Raw genomic sequence first — 20,063 nt, 5'->3', positions numbered from 1 at the left:
ACTCAGCAGCAAAGTGACATTTCCAGCTACCGGTTTGTAAAGTGCTGTAAGAAATATGTTTGCGCAAGCCTCGATGTGAGTATAAATCTCCATCTTGGGGGAAAAAAAAATGCCACCACACAAAGGTTCCTCTGTTGCACTGTAACTGAGCTGCTGCTGTGCAGGGAGGCAGCAACAGAGCTGGGAGTGAACAGGGCTGTGCTGGGACGCAGGAACTAAAAGCACCAAAAATAGAGAACTGCACACCAGATTCTCCTCCTTCCCTTAAAGCTTTCGGCAGCGTCACTCCCTCTACAGCAGGAAGTATTTTGAAGATATCCTAAGGCTGTTTCTTTTTCATGAGGCTGACTTCCACCTTCTCTGTAGTGAAATCCCTTTAAATGGGATCTGCTCAGTGATGCCCATTTATAGTGCTGGCTTTGGGAATAAAACTTCACCCCTCCGCTCACCACAGGAACACTCATTCCAGGCATTGCTGTGCTCTTGCTTAAGTCCCGTTTGGGGGATATGAGTGGGATGGACATTTGGGTGAGTGCTTCCCAAGGTCAGATGCACTCTGCAGGCATGGTACAGGCAGCCACAAGCCCACAGCTTGCTGATGTTGATGGGACAAAGCTTAAGGGCAGGACTTGGAGCCTTACTTGTTCATGTGGGAATGGTACCCTGCAAAAACTTCCAAGGCATAATATATAGGAGAGGCTGGAGGAGCTCACAAGAACGTGTGGTCCCAAATGTGGTAGCTGGAATGAATGTGCTGATTGTGATGGTGATCTCTTTGATTGGCCATGATGGTGGTTGGAGAGGATTTCATGAGGATGAGGGGTTTGTGGCACAAGGACCTTGGGCTGGAGCCTGCTCAGGAGAGGGGATGAGAATCACAGAACCACAGCACCAGTGAGGTTGGAAAAGAGCTCTAATATCCCCTGAGACCAACCCCAGCCCACTCCATCACACCCACTGCCCAAGTCCCTCAGTGTCACATCTCCATGGCTCTGGAACACCTCCAGGGATGGTGACCCCACCACCCCCCTGGGCAGCTGTGCCACTGCATCACCACTCTTTTGGAGAAAAACAGTGTTTTATAGCACCCAACCTGACCTTCCCATGGCACAACTTAAGGCCACCAGCTCTTGTCCTATCGCCGTTACCTGGGAGCACGGTCTGACCCCCCATCTCACCCCAACCTCCTTGCAGGGAGTTGTTCTGCCTGGCATCCCCTGGGCTTGAGCTCTTCACAGCGGAGTGCTGAGGGCTGTTACTGTGCTGACCAGGCTGCTGCAGGGCCTGAAATCAATGGGCACAGGTTGTGCTGCTGTAACCATGGGTTATGGAGGGTATTTCAGAAGCTGCCTGTGGGATCACTGCTGTTTTCAAACCATGCCCCAGCATTTGGGCTTTGGGACAAAAGCAGCATTTTTCACTGTTTCCCTTTCATTCCCCAGATGGCACAGGCTGGCAGAGAGGAGCACCTGAGCAATGTGGCGCTGCAGAAGGGTTACTCTGTACTCAGGGTGAAAAATGTACAGAGATTCCTTGTGCTTCATCTTCCTACAAGCAGCTGCTCCAACTGGAAGGCTGCTCCTCTGGCTCCCAGCCTAAATATATTCCTGACCTGCTTATCTTTGCTTGAGCTCAGGCCATGATTTTGCAAACACATAACACCCAGCCCACATATGTACTTTAAATGCTGTCTCATATCAGATGCTCAGGCCAAATCCTGCAGTCTTGTATGTAGGAAAAAAATCTCCCAGTGTCTTTGGTACCTCTATTCCCCACATAGTATATATAAATAAGAGCCAGAGCAGGGCCTTATTCCAGCAACTCCTGGCTAACCAGCCATATGTCCACATCATTTAGGGCATCCTTTAAGGTCCATCTGTTAGTCCAGGAGCAAAGTGAAGTGAGTTATGTATTGGAAATTCAAAACAGTGCTTTACTGTATGCATATCCATTCAGTGATGCTGCTAGAAATGCAGAACCACCTGCTTTTACCTGAGGTTTGGCAGAAGTTAAGATTCCTACATGCTCCAGCTTGGAACTCGAAGCTGTGCAGACACACAGAGACAAGCCCATCCCCTTTCTAAAATAGCATCCCTATGTTTGCAGTGTGCTCAGCCAAAGCAGAGTTTCCCCAGCAGCAGCAATACCCCATCACAGGGAGCAACAAAGAGCAGAGATCCCCCTGCCCTGCACCCAGCCCCTACCTCGTGAGAGTGATGCAGTGAGGCCGCCCATCTCTTTTAGCAGCAGATCTATGAAACACAGCACCGTGCCCAATGCAGCCACACGCTGTGAGCCCATCAGATGCAGATGAAAGCTCTCAGCACCGCAATACTCAGACCTCGGATTTCAGCTTTGAAGGCAGCAGCCCACCAAGCAATGTAGGCCACCTCCACTGTTTCATCCTGTGCTGACTCAGTGGGGCAATTTGCGTCCTACAGATGCTTTTGCAAGGAAAGATGAAGAAAAAGAAATGGCTTTTGTTTATTTATTTATTTTTGACGTATTTATTTGAATCCTGAGTTCTAGAGAACTGCTTGCAGGAAGCCTAGTGAGGTTTCCATGCCCATTTACCCCGTGGCTTATTTGATTATTCCTGCCATCAGGAAGGATTTTAATTCCTCTTTATCCCAAATTGTTTTGTCACAGTTGTGATGTGAGATGGTTCTGCCAAATCATTTTGGCTCCAACTCTGACCTATATGGAATATCTTACGGTACTGAGGATGTTCTCAGGACTTTGAGGGGTGATTTTATACTGTGCTTTCTTACTTAAATGAGAGCCTACAAGAAAAAAAACTTATATCTTCCACCTTACTGCTGATATTATTAAGTGCTATGGATATTATGGTAGAAATGCTAACGTACCACTTGTAACTGTAAGCCAAAATCATCTCATCACACAGTCCTTAGCACCTGTTTGCATCTTACAGGACAGTTTCGACATCTGTTTGCTATTGAGGGCACAAGTTTCAGTTCATGCCATTGGCCATCATTTGGATTGGTGGTGTTTTGCTCCCAGATGTGTGCTCACATCTGGACGCTGCTGCATGATGTCAGCAGCACGCACTGACACCATCCGGGGTGACACATGGGGCACAGCCCTTAGAAGTGAGTGCTGGGAGGTGAGGGTGTGCCAGAGGGTGTGCTTATATTGTACAGCATGACGATGAGACCGGGAGCAGTGTGCCTTGCCGAGCCTTTCTATGGCGATGACAGTCTGTGCAGCTGTGCCATCCTCGCTTGCAGGAAGCCCAAAACTGTGGCGATGTGACGCTGAGAGCGGAGATGGAGAAGTTTTTAAGTGTTTTTGTTTTTGTTTTAAAGCGATGCGATGGGTGCTTGTGTGGATGTGGGTGTGGAAGGGACTGAGCCAAGGGAGGAGGGGGCTGCCCACATCGCAGCCTCGGGGGGAGCAGAGCCGTGCGATGGGCAGCCCCCTCCCTCCGCACGGCGACCAGCGGCGCTAGGACCCTGCGGCGCGCTGCCGGCCGGCGGGATGGGCGTGGCCACGCTCCGAGCCAATCACCTCAGCTCCTCTTCTCATTTCATTTGCATCCCGCCGGCACGCAGCCAATGAGCGAACGAGCCGCCGGCGGCGCCGCTCTCCGAGCCGCCCCGCCCGGGCCGCCGAGGCGTTCGCGGCTCATTCGGAGAATGGCTGCGGCCGCTGCGTGCGGCTCCCCGGCCCCGCGGCCGCCCCGCGAGCAGCCGGCACCGCCTCCGCGGAAGCGGGGGGACTCCCGGCGGCGGCAGGCCGCGCTCTTCTTCCTCAACAACATCTCCCTGGACGGCCGCCCTCCTTCCTGCGCGGAGGCTGAGAAAGCGTCGCCTCCCCCCGCGGGCCCGGGAGAAGCGGAGGAAGCGGCGGAACCGGCCGGAGCCCCCCCGCGTCTGCTGTCCCCGCCGCGGGCTCCCAACGGGCCGCCTCCCGCGCTGCTGCTGCCGCCGCCGCCGCCGCCCGCCGCGTCCCCCGCGGGGCTGAAAGGGGACGCGGAGCCGCCCCGCGGGGGCATCGCGCTGCTGCTGGGCGGCCCCGTCTGCCCGCCGGCTCCCCCCGGACCTCCCGCGCTGTTGGGCGCCGTTAAACCGGGTGCCGCGGGGCTGCTGAGCCCCACGCAGAGCGCCGGGTTAGCGCTGGAGGTGCAGCGGCAGAGGTGAGTGAGGAGAGCGATTCCCGGCTCGGCTCCTCCCCGCCCCGCGGAGCCCGGCCCCGTTGGGGCGTGGGAAGCCGGGGGTAGAGAGGAGCTTTCCCAGGGCCCTCACCCGGCCCGGTGCCCCCGGGGGGTGGGGAGCGAGCGTGGGAAAGCGGCGGCCCCGGGGGAGGAGGGGGGCGTGGGACGCTGTGCATGGGGAGCACCTGCAGGGGGCGGGCGGGGCAGCCCCGGGCCGCTTCGGCTGAGGGATGCTGTGCACATCCCCGCGGGAGAGCATCGCTCGGCCCCGGGATGCGGAGTTCCCGTTATGTGGCCGAGGGGCTCCTCTCTGCCCCGCCGTGCTCGGTTTTGCTCGGTGGAAGGCAACGTCCGGCTGGAATCGCTGGGATTTGAGCTCTAAAAGAGCTCCTTTCAGGCCGCTTCTTGCGTAAAGAGCTTTGTAAAGTGAGCTGACCCCAGAGCCTGCCGATAAGGAGGACAAAACCGAAGGCACCGACGGTCTGTGATCCAGAGAGCGGCTCTCAGGGCTCTGTCAGGGGCTGGTGCTGATGTTGATGTCCGTGCTCCTGAGCTGGGAGCTGCGGTGCAGTTACCGGTGCCGCCTTTGGGTGCACAGCCGGGTGTGCTGCCGTGATCGCGGGAGGATGAGCAAAGCCAGAGAGCAGCAGCCCCGTGAGTAGGGGTGCGGGATCCTCCTGCAGGGCTTCTCCCAGGTGCTGAGCTGTTCTTCTCTTGAATGCTCTTTGGTTTAATATCGTGGATGGCGATTTGGGGTTTAGCATCGGGAGCTTTAGAAGTAGAGAGGTTTCTGTGATGTTGTTTGTTCCTTCTCTTTTCCGTGCTAAGTCAATCAGGTGCTAAGAAAATACTCATTACATTCAGAAGATACTCAGTACATTCCTTGGGTCTGCTCTTGTTCGATGTCCTTCCTGCCTCTCTTGGTATCTCATCTCAAGCTGTCGTGCTCCACCAGTGGCTCCAGTCAACCCAGCTGAAAAGAAAGATTAAATTGGGAAACAAAGGTAGAGAGAAGTGTGAAGAGGTAACCAGAGAAATGAAAGGGCTCCTGTGTGAGCAGTGACAAAACAGACCAGTATTTCAGCTTGGGAAAGAGATGGCTGCAAGAGCATAGGGCATTGCATTCAGCATTTGTCTGCTTGTATCTCCAATCTGTGTTATGTACCATAACCTGCCTATGGGATGTGGCGGAGAGTTCCTGAGCTGCTTTGTGGTTTTCAGGTCCTTTAGGATGGAAACTTCCAGCATGAGCTGGGTGTGTGCTGGCAGCACTCCTTGGAGGCATGGTTTAACCTGAATGCTCTGCCTTCATAGTGCTGCTTCAGAAACTGAACGACTTAACCTCCCACTTTTGTTTCCCTTCAGGTATCTTTTGTTAATGGCATCTTAAATTACAATGCCCTGTGTGTACTGCTTCCTTACCTGCCTTGTTCTCCTCCCTTCTCCCTTTCCACCTTACCCTGTTCTTTTGTTCTGTCAAAGAACAAGTGGAACAAGGGGCATCAGAAATGACTGAGTTAACCTAAATCATTTCCAGGTAGGAGTCTGAGCAGCAGTGGTAACAGCAGTGCTTTAGACCAACTCCGCTTGGAAGTGTTGATTGGATGCTGTACTGCTGACATAGGTGTGATCAAATCAGTTCCCTGTGTGCAATAGCAGAAGTGCTCCATCAGGCTTTCCTGCTGGTCACGGCTAATGCGGTGTTTTATCCCGCTGTCAGCTCTGCAGCTGCTTTCATTTTGAGAAACATTTATTTGGAATAGAATAGCACAAAGCCTGTGCTAATACACACGTTTTTTTTGGAGACGAATGTAACATAATGCTTAAAAGCTTTTAGTTATGATTTCTAAGCTTTCTGTACAATAACCTGGGTAGGCTTGGTGCTGTTAAGGAAGCAGCGGTACTGATTGGAGCTTGTGAGCTGTGGCCTCTGAGCCGTGGCTGTGGGCTGCTGTGCTGCTCAGGGCTGAACATGAACACCTCCTGTGCCTGGGCTTTATTTAAAGCTCAACTGAGATGTTACGGCTGCACTCTGCTCCCCAGCAGCATTGCTTCAGCAGTCTTCTCCCACACTGCGCCCACAGGTGAATTCATGTGGCCAATAACAAATGCCTGACAACTCAAAGCAGCCTCTGTTATTGATTGCCTGTTGTTCCCAGCCAGGTACATTCATCAGTCAGCAGCAACGGGTGTGCCTGGCAGCTGTAACTCTTGACTCTGAAGCCTGCAGGATCTCAGCGTGCTGCCTTAAAGCACAGTTTGTTTGGTTTGCAGTCTGGAGTACTTCCCTCCATTCTCTTCCTTCAGTCCCCCCCCAGCTGGCGCCTCCCTTTTGAGCCATAGCACTTGGGTTTTACAGAGCCATACTCTGGGTGCTTTGTGCACGTGAGGGGTTTTACAGAGCCATACTCTGGGTGCTTTGTGCACGTGAGGGTGAATACAGAGGTTTGAGGTTCTCAGTGCTTCTTGCATAGCTTTGCTGAGCACAGAAGTCTGCTGCTGTTTAGCCACAGGACAGCACTTTTACTTTGGATTTGGGTTTGTCTTGCTAGGCCTTTTGTTTCGGGGGGAAAAAAAGAGAGAAGGGGAACATTACTTTCACAAATTCTGTGCTGTGATGTGCACGCAAGCTGTGAAATCTGGGTTTTTCAGTGGGGTACTGTTGATAATGCAGGCAGGTGGTACTTAGCAGGGATGCAGCTGAGCTCTTTGGATACAGAGCTATTAAACACTTAACCTTTGGTTTATAGATACCATGCATACAATCTACTGTTTCAACCTGTGAAGATGATGTTATGTGAGGAGTTCTTCGCTTATCTTGGAAGCGCAAGGAAAGGGGAAGTGTTTCACAAGGCAGTGCCCGGGTTCCTGGGAGACTGTAATACAAGAAGCTTCTTCAGGAGCTGGAACACCTTGGCTGTGAGCAGCTGCCTTCTGGGAGCACTGCCCTTGGGTTGTTTGTTGGGTTTTTTCTTTGGAGTTTTATTGTGCTGAAGGCTCTTATTTTAGCAAGGCACATGATGAGATGCATCATCTCTCAGGGAAGTACTTGAATATTTCCATGATGCATAATGTCCTCAGTGATATCTCTTACGTTTCACATGCTTGTTTTGGTCAGCATTCTGGTCATCGTAGCAAACAGGGGGACCACACTGCTTCCAGCTAGAGATACCCAAAAGACACGGCAGAGCCCTGGGGTCAGGGTCCTGACCTGCATCTCCTTCTGGCTTTGGGAGCAGCAGCCCCAGAGGGCTCTCCAGAGGTATAAGCGTGCCTTAGGAGAAGTGGGCTCGGGGCACTGCAACCTTACGTCTGCCTGCTTGCCCTGGGGCTTGATTGCAACAGACTGCTTTCATAAGGCTTGCTGGAAGGCATTGTTTTCTCCTTGGATTGTCAAAACACCCTTGGCACCAGAGCAATGTGATATATGGACGCCATTTCCAATTAGCATTAGGTCTTAATCTTATGTGGTTGTGAACCAACAATGAGGCAGCAGCCACTGTGACAATCTTACAGGCTGCCTATGTGCGCTGCCTTCACCTCCAGTCCTGCTGCAGTTACTTGTCTCCTTCTCATTTGCCCCATGTGCTGCATGCTCCATTACTTGCATGGGGCTTTGCTGCTCTGTGAGGAGTGCAGGATTTGCTCTCGGGTTTGAGACCAGCAGGAAAGCCCTGCAGCCCATCAGAGTAAGAACACAAAGGTCAAAGATTTGGGGCTTCCTCTCTAACCCTGAAGTATGACACATAGCCCTGCTCCACACTTTGGAGTGTATTTTGTGTACTTAAAGTCATGTATTGCATCAAATATATGGTGATGACAGTGGTTTGAATTTCATTTCCTATCAGTGTGGTCTAACTTCTATGTCTGTAGTTACCGCAGGGGTGTTGCTGCCAGCGAGCTGTGCTCAGTCTGCTTTGGAGGAGCAGCAAATGCTTAAAGCACTGACAGCAGTGAGGCATGGGGTGTGGGAATAGGGATTCTCACACGCTACAATGTGAGCTTGGAAGCAGCAGTGTCTTCCAGGCTGCCTACATAGTAGCAGTAGAGAAAAATTAAGCTTAAAGATGGGATCAGGTTCCCGTAATCCTCTGTGCTGCTGTGACCGGGTAACAGCAATGCTGTCAGTTCATCGCAGGTTGTTGGCTCACCTGCAAGGAAGGGAAAGCCACACTGTGATTCTGCATGGTGTGTCCTGACAAAGCAGATCTGACAGGTATGTCTTTCTATTGCAAGCAAGGTTTAGGATCCATGGCCTCCTCAAGCAGGTCACCTTTGTCAGTTGTCAGTAAGCCCATGCCTGCACAAACCAGTAACTGATTTTTGTCATCATTACATCAGTAACTCAGTCTCTTGACAGCTGTGATTACACTGAGGTATGTGGAACACCTTACAAGGGGGCAGCCATGCAAGTAACTTTGGAGTGAGAAATAAGAAACCAAATTCTATTAGCCCTAATTTTACTCTGTAATTAAAATTTCTTTACCTCCTCTGTTCTGTTCATCTATTAGCAGTGTGTGTTGTGAAGGAGCAGCAGAGGCTCTGAGCCCACAGGACGCTGAGGGATTACTGGTGCTATACATAGAGTGCTCTTAGCTGTCTCCTGTCCTGCTGGGAACACTTAAGAGCCAGGTTAACCTCTGGCCCTGGATCCAAGTGCTGCTTCTCTTTGTTACCTCCCTGCTGATACAAATGTGAGGCTGGAAGCACTGAGAAGTGGGGTTCTTTCAATGGGACGTCTATCAGAAGGAAAATGAGGACTGGCTGCTGCCTTCCAGGGTGGGAATGGGAATGAAACTGAGCACACGTGGTTGAGTTTTATCGGCTCAGAAGGTGTCTGGTTGGTGCCTGGTCAGCTCAGTCAGCAGTGCTGTTGGATTCTGTGTTCACACAGATAACGAGGCCAGGCTAAACTCATCTCGTCCCTTATCTCTGGACACATGCTCTGTGTAATACAGCCCTGGGTGGGTCTTTGTTTACTGGCTCTTAAAACAGTGAGAAAGCACCAAAGAAGGCCTTGCCTGGGGTTGGATGGACAGACAGACACAAATCAACCCTCTGTGGCTTGTCCAGGAGCAAGCTGTGTTGGCTCTCAGGTGGTTTGAACGTTCATTAGGGTCCCACTCGTGTTACAGCCTCCTACACAGAACTCATCAACGTTTTAATATTGGCTGCTTTCGTTTCTAATTGCCAGGTAGAGTGTCAGTGAGATGTGTAAGGTAGCAGAGTTCCGGTACCGGCTTTCTGCTGTCATATTGAGGTCACACTTGGCAGCATGTGCTCTAAGTGACTTGAAGTCTTTTGAACTCAGCAGATCAGATGCGAACAAGGGGTGTTATCCTCGGTGACTTTGCTTATCACAGCGTGCATGGCTGTGCTGCTCCTCATTGGGCAGGAGCAGGTCCGCTGCATGACCCTGTGCTTCCTGTACGTGTGAACTGACTGTGTGAGAAGAGCGCTGAAACTAAAACAGGTTGCAAGCTAAGTGCAGACAACTCTAAAAAGCCTTAGTTTGCAGCAAGCTGCACTGTGTAGTAAAGGAGTGTTGCTAATAGCATTACTCCAGCAAGGCTCTGGTGCTGCAGAATGTTTGAGTACACAGTGTGCTTTGGGCCAGTGAGACCGCTGAGATTGGAGGAGAGCATCGTGCCTTGCCTGGCATGTTGAATTTCTCCGAGGTGACAGCTTCATATTAGGGCAGAAAATCAAAGCTGAAGTGCAGCTAAAAATGAAGTTTCCTGTTGGCACAGCAAGGATGAGTCATTGTGGCTCTGAGCAAAGGGGCAGGATCCTTTCACTGCGGCAGCAGCACTTGATGAGACGTGCTCTCACAGCACCGTGGGGTCAGGTGCTTAGTGCTCTCATCCCTGTTGTTGTTGGCTTTGGGTTTGCTTTTCCTGGTTGGAATTTTGGGTGGTGCTGTGTAGAGCCGAGGAGTTGGACTCGATGGTCTTTGGGGTCCTTCCAGCTCAGGATCTGTGGTTCCATGACAGCAGTGGAGTCACTGAGAGCTGTGTTCGTACCATAACATTTGAGATAGAAAACATTTTCATGAGGTGTATAGGTTATATTTTAGATTGCAGGGTAAATGCCAAAGTAGACTAAAGCACGTGTATGTGAAAGCATTGAACTTTACTGGAAAGCTTCCACAGGCAAGCAGAAATATTTTGAAGCTAAAGCCTGGATGAAAGGTGTGTGGATGCTTATGTCCGTATATAAGGAGGAACCAGATCATGTTCACATTCAGAATGCCACTGGACCTCCTTTGTAACAACAAAGCTGTGTGTTTGGGTTGCTTATCCTACTTTGCTGTAAAAACTCATCTGTAGCTGCTAGCAATTAAGAAATTCCATGTTATCAGTCCTACCTGCCCATTGCTCCATACACCTACTGAGGTGCCATTGGTTTGGTGTAGGGCTGGGTGTTAACTTTTAAGCTTTAGGTTAAACTTGGTTAACCCAGTGTCCTACAGTATATGTCCCTTAAGCTTCTTCCAAGTTGGCTTCCATGGTGATGTTTTTTGTCTGTCAGTTGAGTTACGGTGTCACTCTGGCACTGGAATACACGTGGTTTGTGCTAAAAGCACAGCACAGTGCGTGCTTAAAGTAGAAAACCTACAGTTTGACAGCTGTGGTGACAGTATTTTGATGGTGTTGGTTGAATCCGAGGATCTTGTTCCTATAGAAATTGCAGCCAGTTTCTCTGTATAAAACTCTGTCAATAAACTTTCTGCTAACTGTTGTACTAACTCACGAGGTTCCTATTATTACTCCCTTTGTATCTTCCATCTGGGGATTTCAGATGGGCCTTGAGTATTCTTTGCTTCCTCTAACAGCCCTCCCTGCTGTTCTCCTGAGAGCTCTGACTGTGTTACTGAGCTCACGTCCTGGACTCAAGGTCTGCTACTGGAGCAGCACTCCGTGTTCTGGGGCAGGAGTGGAGCTACAGATGTTCTGTCATCATACAGATGTGTGTGTTGATGTGCTTTGGTAGGCTGATACAAAATGCCTCGGTATGTGTAGGGAACTTTTTTGTAATAGTTCTGATAAGATTTCCAATGCGTTTTTGGAAGCTTTTTAGGTGTTAAGCTTAGAGGGAGGTGTTTTTCTGTGTTGAGTGGTCTTGTTAATGAAGCCAGTATAAATATGTACCCAAATACTTCAAAGTTCCTAGCAGGGAAATCAAGTTCTTGGCCTTTTTAGGAATGTGGAACTCATAGGTAAGCACTCTTCCAACAGAACAAATCCAAGAAAAGCTGCCATTTGTCCTAAGAGCTCATACATCTGTTGCAGTTCATAAACTCAGAGGCTATGAACTAATATTGTTCACTCTTCGTGGTGTTGTACATTTTACAGAAGGCGTTTTATCTCCCAGCGCTGCTCTCTAGACTTTTTAGAAGACATAGTGGAATATGCCAGTGTACAAAGGTACTTTCTTTCAAAAGCAGCATTAACCTTGACTCGTTGCATGCAGTCCTCTCCTCCCTCCACCCTCTTCCACGCCAGTATCTGAGGTCCTGCATGCTAGTGCTGCCATCTGATCATAAATCTGGCACAGTTTTTCCTTTTTTTGTTGTTGTTGTTTTTCAGAGTGCGTAAGTGTTTGGGTTTTGTCCTGTAATTGCAGAACCAAGCATATATCTGGGTCTCCGAGGCACAAGAATTTGAAGAAGATGCACTTCATCAAGAACATGAGGCAGTATGACACGAAGAACAGCAGGTAACACCCAGAGACCAGCTGTACCCTCATACTTGTGTGAAGGGAGATGTGCCCATAAGCAAGCTCTAGTTCCACGTGATTAGCTGGTTAGCATCAGTGGGAATAATGCAGCATCTTCCTAATTTTGAACATGTTTTGTGTTGAAGGCAATGGGTATTTGTATCTGCTACATCTGCAGCAATCTGCTGATGGTTCTGCCACTCCATGAGGAGGTTAAACTGCCCTAATACCATCCTCCTTTCTAGCACAAAGAGGAGTCCCATGTTTGTGTTTCATAGAAAGCTGCTTTGTAACTTCTGGATCATAATTCTTATCCTGACCTTTTCCCATCTGCTTACAGGATCGTATTAATCTGTGCTAAACGAACACTGTGTGTGGCTTTTTCTATCCTACCTTATGGGGAGAGTTTACGTATCAGGTGAGTTGCCTTTAACTGTGCTGTTGTTTGCAAAAGGTCTTAAATGAGTATATCTGCTATAGGTCTGCTGCTTTCTTTATTGGGAAGCCTTCAAGGTTCTAAAGTGAAGCTATAAGGAGATTTGAGATGCTCTTTCTTTTTTTTTACCTCTCTGAAGCCATTTTTTTTGCATGGAACTGCAAATATGGTCAAATATGAGAAACAAGTCCTGCTAATCAGGTTTCCATGCAGCTTTGCTCAGTCTCATGAACCATTAAGTTGATTCTGTGAAGGTCTGACCTGCAAGTATACTATAGAAAATCATTTTATTTTAATCCACTTCTGCCAAAACAATTGTGTTGTCACTTCTGTCCAGTACGTAACATACAGCAGGAGGAAACGGATGTTTAGTGGTGGGAATTGTATTGTATTCAAATTCACTTGATGTAAAAATAGTTGATGGGAAAATGTTTTCCCATTTAGTGGAAAAGCAGCAGGGCTGGTGGTGTTATTTTAGGGCATTTGTGAGCTCAGTGTTATTCTGCTTGTGTGGAAGCTGGCAATGCAGTTCTTCAACTGAAGGCTGTCTTTTTGTGCTGGAATATAGGTGACAATGCTGCATGCTGCTATCACTGAAGCAGAGTTCTGGTTGCAGCTCACATTCCCAGTGTGAGCTTGTATGCTCAGTGGCTGGAAAATGGCAACTGAAAGGCCAGCTTCTGGTCCTGGAAAGCTAGATGTATAAGTTATGCTTGCTGCTAAGTGTTTGAGCATTTCTGTCTTATCAATGGATTGTCTTAGGCAGAAGGACCGTACCAAAAAGTAACCCCATTTTTTGATGGGCACATTGCTGCAGATTTGACTTTTAGAATGAGGTGAAGTGCAGTTCTTGACTCAATGTACATCTCCATGTTTTGAGGAGAGTAGTGAAAAATTAGCGCTTACTTGGAGATGAGGTTGGTGGCCAGTCCAGTTCATGCATAGTGGAACTCTGACCCTGTGGTGCTGGTGGAGGCACAGGACAGGCCCTGGCATTCACCTTAAAGGCAGCTGAGCTCATGCTGTGTTTTCCAACAGTGCATTTTCTTGTCTGCATTTAGTGATCTGAAGATGGATGGACAGAAGCAGCGACATCCTTCTGGGGGTGTTTCGGTCTCCACTGAGATGGTCCTTGGAATGGAAGGAGTAGAGCTGGGGGCGGATGGCAAGGTAAGGAAACACTTTTTGTCTCCTGATCTGTAATGCTGGTGCCTGGCTTGGAGTGATGGGTGGGTCAGCTGGCTGCTTTCACCCTTGTGACTGTTTGATATGGGGGCAAATCAATTGTTTTATGCAGCGCTTCCATAAGCTGAGAACTGTAACTTAACGGAGCAGTGGAAGTCTGCTTAGATCCTTAAGGTTTTGAATGTTTGATTTGTGATACTGACAGCCTCCTCAGGAGCATTTTCTGGTCATTTCTGCCTCCATTTCTGGAGAATTACCTTCACTGGCATTTCAGACACTATGTGAATATTTTTTTTTTAATATATATTTTTTTAAAGGATAAAATATATACCTTTTCAGTTATATTTGTATATTGCCAGAATTTCATTGATGTGATTCTCCCCTTCTTTCCTACATCCCTTTCTTTCCCTTTCTTTTCCTACATCCTCAACTCTTTCATATTGAAGGACCACAAAAGCAAAGTATTCCCACATACAGGCTTTTCCTCCCATCCCCCAATGTCAAGATCCTCACTCTCACTGGGGATTTCAGAGTTATAGAATCCTATATGACTGTAAATAAGCTTCCAGTATTTTTTATTCCCTCCCCCCCATAACTACTACATTGTTCCTTTCTTGAAGGTTGTGTCCTATGCAAAATTCCTGTACCCAACCAATGCCCTGGTTGTTCGCAAGGCTGACAGCCATAGTGCTGTCCCTTCCTGTCGAGCTGGTGCTTCACGGAGTCTTCCTGGGTCGAGATATAAACCTGTGGCTGCAAAAATGATACCAGCAGGAACAGAGATTGGTAAGGATGCATGTTCACCACTTCTGCACAGAGCAGAAAGGGAGAGGGCTGTTTGAAACAATTGTAAGTGTTGATGTGTTTGGAAGGAGACCGCTTAGAGCCGAGCAGGGAAAGTTTGTTAGTGAAGTATTAAGTATGAGGCTTAGGACCAAGTCTTGTATGCATTCCTTGCATCCTCTGTATATCTGGTATAGCTTATGCAATTCAAGGACTGCAAAGCATTTCCTTAGAAATATGAAGCTTAATATTGTTCAGCAAGAAACATCTGGTATGCATGGGTACAGATGGCCTTCCTTGCCTTCTAGCACTGTAACAATGCACAAATCAAAGGCTTGTGTTAAACTGTGTAAAAAAGCAAACCTGACAATGCTGTCATCTGTTAGATTTGAGCAACAAACTAGGTTTGTGCAGCTCTCTGTGTGTACTTGTGGAAGACAAACTGTTAGTTTGCACTGTCTAAAATGGTGTTGGGCATATGTTGGAGACAGCTTGTTTGTTTTGTAATAACTCTCATACCTGACGCTTGCGGAATGCAAATGGGTGACCCAAACTGCAGCTTGCCTGCCCTGTGGGGTCTGCCAAGACTTCTGCTGTTTGCTGTTTGAACACTAATAAAAAGGAAACAGGAAATTTGCAGTCCTGTGGCTCAGTGTTGTGCTTTCCTCATTCCTTCAGGAAGTGAAGCCGGGGAAGTGGCAGAGTATGATCCTAATCTTCTGGATGATCCTCAGTGGCCCTGTGGAAAACATAAACGGGTTCTCATCTTTGCCTCTTACATGGTGAGTGCTTGTGTACCTGAGCTGAATGAGTGCCTGAGAGATCCTCCTATAAACAACTCCCCTTCGAGAGGAAAAAGTCCTTGAGGAAGCAGTTATGGCTTCTTAAGAGCTGACTGGGAGATACACAAGTGGTTGAGTTTGTATGCTGAGCTTGTCAAGGACCAACTTGTCATATCTCCATGTTGGCATTTATTTATGGTAACAGTTTGCTTATTAGATTGTTAAGATTTTTTTCCTGTGGCTGAGACTTAACCTGGGCTATTACCCAGACATTACAGAGCTATAAAATAAAACTTGGTTTTGCCTTTGTAGTGAAGTGTCCTTGACAGATCTGTTCTGTTCAGCTGTCAGTGCTGTTCACAGGACAAATAATATATTTTTCTTCCTGTATTTCAGACAACAGTCATAGAATACGTGAAACCCTCGGACCTTAAAAAGGATATGAATGAAACCTTCAGAGAGAAGTTTCCTCATATCAAGTTGACACTGAGCAAAATCAGGAGGTAAGAAAAAAGCAGTGAATAATGAGAAGAACATCATCTATACGGTGCAAGGCTGCTTTTATCTGCCACTTGTATGGAGCAAATACTAGATCTATTTATAGTATATATGATTAAATGCTAATCTCTTGTTGCTGGTTGAGCTGACTGTAGGATGACAGGAATGCTTAGGTTGCTGGGAAAGAGTAACAGTTGGTTTTCATCATTCAGCTTAGATGAGTTTTGTTTCGTCAACACTAAAAGCCAATTAACAGTGAAGTAGTATCAGCTTTGAAACAAATACTTGTAACTTGATTGTTTGGCTCTCATGCAGTCCTGCTGTTATCCAGATCATCTCTCTGTCTGTTTTCACCTTTCAATTACAAGATTTGCTGATGAATGTAGACTCAACAAGATTCTAGAATGAAAAAATGTCTGTTCTGGGAACACTTGGTAAAGAAAAGTATTTTTTGAAGGCAGGACTGTGCACACAATTCCTCATTGTCCAGGAAATGTCTGACTGTTCACCAATTAGATGTACTGTTACGCCTTCTGAGTGCTGTAATCTTGCTGGTATTACACCAGAGTTAATGCAATTAGAGCCTTCTGAAATAGCCAGCTTAGAACATGATATTGCTGAATCACTGGCACTGCAGCTCCCAGCTGAGGGCAAGGTTTGCACATTCAGAGTCTGGCAGTGCCCTGCATGCTCTTCTCTGTAATTGTTTCAAACACAGTTTTTTGCAGAGAGCTCTGTAGCATGATGATAGCAACAAGAGGGAGCATCCAGCATAATGTTCACCTTCATGCAGAAGTGAAGGGCCATCTGCTGTGGGGGGATACGAAGCAGTTTGCCCTCCCCCCCCACTTTCTTCTCTGAGGTGTGTTGGAGACAGGCCTCCCTCTGCAGAGCATTGATGTGACAGTGTGTAGGTTAGGGCAGTTGGGTCTTATGAATTATGAACCTGTTTGGGATCTCAGAGGGATCCGTACAGCAAGAGCCTGTGTTTCAGTGAAGGAGCTGAACCCATAGTGCTCATGGACGGATAAGGAGCTGTGTTTCCACAGTAGATGCAGTCAGGTTAAATCAGTTTTTGGATCAGCTCCAGCTTGCTGCCAACTGGGCTGCTCCTGTCTGGGATAATAGCAGTCCTGGTTTTCCAGATAGGAGTCTTGAATATGTCCTCTTCTGAGCTTCCACACTGAAGTGTACCTACAGCACTTTCTAAAAGCTGTTGTGTCTCAGAGGGTGTTTTCTCTTTTTCCCTCCCTGTTCTTAGTTTGAAGAGAGAGATGCGGAATCTGAGTGAAGAATGCAGTCTGGAGCCAGTAACTGTGTCCATGGCTTATGTGTACTTTGAGAAGCTTGTTCTCCAAGGCAAACTCAACAAACAGAACCGCAAACTGTGTGCTGGTGCTTGCGTTCTGCTTGCAGCCAAGATCAGCAGTGATCTCAGGAAACATGAAGTTAAACATCTTATAGATGTAAGTACTATGAGGCACGTTTTGGGTGCGGTCAAAACCTTCCTTTTTCATAGAACGAAGCAAAGATTAAAAAAGCAAGAAGATTTTCAGTAGCGCACGCTGCATTCAAGGCTGTCTCTTTCAGTTAGTTTCAAGCTACATCCAGGGCTCTTCCTTTTGGCTGCTTTTCCTAATTTATGAAAAGCTCCTGGCTGATGCGGTGTAATGTCCTACTGATCCTACAGTGAGGTTATTTCTGTGTTTAGTGGTTGCCTGGAAAACAGTAACTGTTGTGTGGGTGTGACAACTGTGCTGATCTACATATTTGATCTGTGGCACTACTTCTCTCTGGCCTTGCATCACTTATTCCTCTTTTATGCTGACTTAATCTGAAAGTGCATTGATGAATTCTGGATAACTGATTCTGTTTCTCCCCTTCTGCTTTTTTTTTATTTATTTACTACCATCATAGAAACTAGAAGAGAGATTCAGATTCAACAGAAGAGATCTTATTGGTTTCGAGTTCACTGTCCTTGTAGCTTTGGAACTGGCTCTCTACCTTCCTGAAAACCAGGTGTTACCTCACTACAGACGGCTCACACAACAGTCTTAACCAAAGCTACACTCCAGCTGGTAGCCGGCGGTGCTGGGGTTAGCATCGCTGAGCTCTGCTGCTGACATTGCCATTGGCCCCTGTGCCCTGGGAGCATCCTGCCAGCTCTACTTCTGAAGTCTGCAGTGTGTTTTCAAACAGTCGAGGTTTGCATTATGGATGCGCATGCAAAGTCTGGGAGATGGTACGAGAAGAGTTGTTGAACTTCATTTTGTTTTGGACATTTAAAGCACAAATATTCACCAGTCAGCTGTCACGGCTGCTGATTATTCCTTATTTATCTTGTCCGTTTAACAAACTGTTCTTCCCTATGAAGAATCCTATGGTATTGGTTCTTTTTTTTTTTTGTAAGTGTTTATTTTACTCCTTGAAACTAAAGGAAGCATCACTTCCATTCCAGTGCACCATAAAGTCCAGATGTTTTTAAGAGTCTTCTTGCATTTTTACATTAATGGAACACATACTTTATTTTTTTAAAGATGTGCCTAAAACTGGCTGGTCTGGTACCAGTACTTTTTAAGTTAGTTATGTTGTTTAGTAGGTAATCCTGAGTTTATATAGCCATTTATTCTTTACCTGCATTGGCCTTGCGTATAAGGAAAATGATTCCAGTATATCTGCACTGGTGATACCCAGGGCAGGCATCTATCCTATACTATCTATAACTAGACTGAAATTGCTGTTTCAATTTAGTTAACTATAATATCTTGAGAAAATACACTTTATTTAATGATTGAAGTCTGTCATGAAATACCAGCTGTTGAACAAGGTAGCTGCAGCAAAAGTCATGAAAGATGAGTGCTTTTGACAAAGAGCAACTTGGTCTCAAATATATAATTTCCTATATTGGTTTGTTTGTGTTCTGTAGTCTGAACTAAGCACCTTTTTCAGTAGGGCTGTATTGTATATGGTCTTACATGCTCTGAGCAAGTACTGAAGTCAGTAAAGCTGTTTCTGCCAAACCAAGCCAATGACACAAAGCATGCTTGATACTGAAAAAGCTACTTTACTCTGTTCTTCCAAACATTGCATCACTGTGACGGTCCTCATAATACTAGCATTTGTTGCACATCTGAACAGCCACTTACCAGCTGGTGCCAGGCAGCACCCCACTGCTTACACAGAGCTTAATAAGTTCTTTGACCATTGACTATTCCTCCATTTGTCCTTTAAGATATCCAGGTTGGGAACGAGCTCTGATTACATGTGAAACCTTCTGTGATGTTGGCTCTTGGTTTTATTTTCTGAAGCAATATTATGATGCAGGTAGCTGTGTCCATTTGCAAGAAGCAAAACTGATGCTTGGCTATTATGACCGAGAAATGTGTAATCTGTTTGACTTCTACATGGAAATGCTAAACCTTGTATTGAGGTATGGGTACCTGCTATCTAATATGTAAAGTAATGTAAATTTCTGTTCCTTGTATTAGATGTTGTAGGCATAAACAAAGCTGAATTTCTGTTCTTCAGCCATGTTTTGCCTGAAGCGAATTTTGCTTCATTAGAGTTGCAGTAAATTGTATTGGAGCCCCTTGCTCTTTATGTAGGGTTCAAATTGTATTTTTCTTATGTAACAACTACACTGACTATTGAATCCTTTGTAACTGTGTTCAGCTGTATGTAGCTCCAAGTTATGTGTGAACTTAATATGCTTCTGGCTTCTCTTTAACACAGAAGGACTTTTCCAGTCTCTGTGAGATGGTAGGTAATAAGTTAGGCTTGCCAATATTCTAACAGAAGGGTTTTAAAACTGCCTACTGGTTCGGCTTTCTACTGAATATAACTGTCATTGCATGCAATTAATGACAAAATGCTGAACATACAGTGAGTCTTGGGACTAGTCAGCAGTGGTGAGCACAGCTGAAGTGATCCACTGCTCCCTATGCTCATTGGGCAAGGAGGAAGAGCTGAAGTTGAGCAAAGAAATGTTTCAAGTGGTATCTCCAGAAGTTCATAAACCACTTTGTTTAGTGAGGATGAAGTCGGAGGATGTCTCTGGGGATTTCTTTCTGCTTAGTATGAAGCGTTATTCACTTTCTCATAATATAGGAGGGGGGAAATGCATTTACTTTTGGAGTAGTTCAGTCTGTATTCAGTGGAAGGAAGTCTCTGTAGATCCAGTGGGTGTCTGGGCTGGAGTTCCCCTTGCAAAAAGGAAACTATTTTTACCATCATAAACGGTTAAGTTTTTGGTTGTGCTTTGGGGTGTAGGGGTTTTGGTTGTGCTTTGGGTTTTTTCTTCAGCAGAACAGATTAGGATCAGGAGAATGACCTTTCAGCAGCATTCTATCGTTGTACTCTAGACGTTGGCTGAGGCCCATGCAGCGGTGCTGAGTCTGGATGCTGCGTGGGGTGCAGGCAGATGTGCTACCCCCCATGGGGCAGTGATGTCAGAAAGGAGAAGTGCTGCTTTGGGCTGACGGCAGCC

At 47.1% G+C, this 20,063-nt stretch overlaps 1 protein-coding gene across 2 annotated transcripts; it reads left to right on the top strand.

The window, feature by feature from the left end:
- Positions 1–3,601: 3,601 nt before the first annotated feature.
- CABLES2 (Cdk5 and Abl enzyme substrate 2) lies at positions 3,602–19,244 on the top strand. 2 transcript variants are annotated; one of them, XM_072350274.1, is made up of 10 exons: positions 3,602–4,156; positions 11,530–11,601; positions 11,801–11,893; positions 12,234–12,311; positions 13,391–13,499; positions 14,135–14,300; positions 14,976–15,079; positions 15,476–15,582; positions 16,839–17,043; positions 17,495–19,244. In XM_072350274.1, exons 1-10 carry the CDS (start codon positions 3,657–3,659, stop codon positions 17,633–17,635), a joined length of 1,575 nt encoding a protein of 524 aa, XP_072206375.1. In that variant the 5' UTR covers positions 3,602–3,656; the 3' UTR covers positions 17,636–19,244. The 2 variants fall into 2 exon arrangements, with proteins under 2 accessions (XP_072206375.1, XP_072206376.1); XM_072350275.1 differs by lacking the exon at positions 11,530–11,601.
- The last annotated feature ends 819 nt before the right edge of the window (positions 19,245–20,063 follow it).

This window comes from Excalfactoria chinensis, chromosome 15 (assembly GCF_039878825.1).
Source record: "Excalfactoria chinensis isolate bCotChi1 chromosome 15, bCotChi1.hap2, whole genome shotgun sequence".
Lineage (NCBI taxonomy): Eukaryota > Metazoa > Chordata > Aves > Galliformes > Phasianidae > Excalfactoria > Excalfactoria chinensis.
The sequence above is the reverse complement of the archived record's forward strand: the minus strand, read 5'-3'. Positions and strand labels throughout refer to the sequence as shown.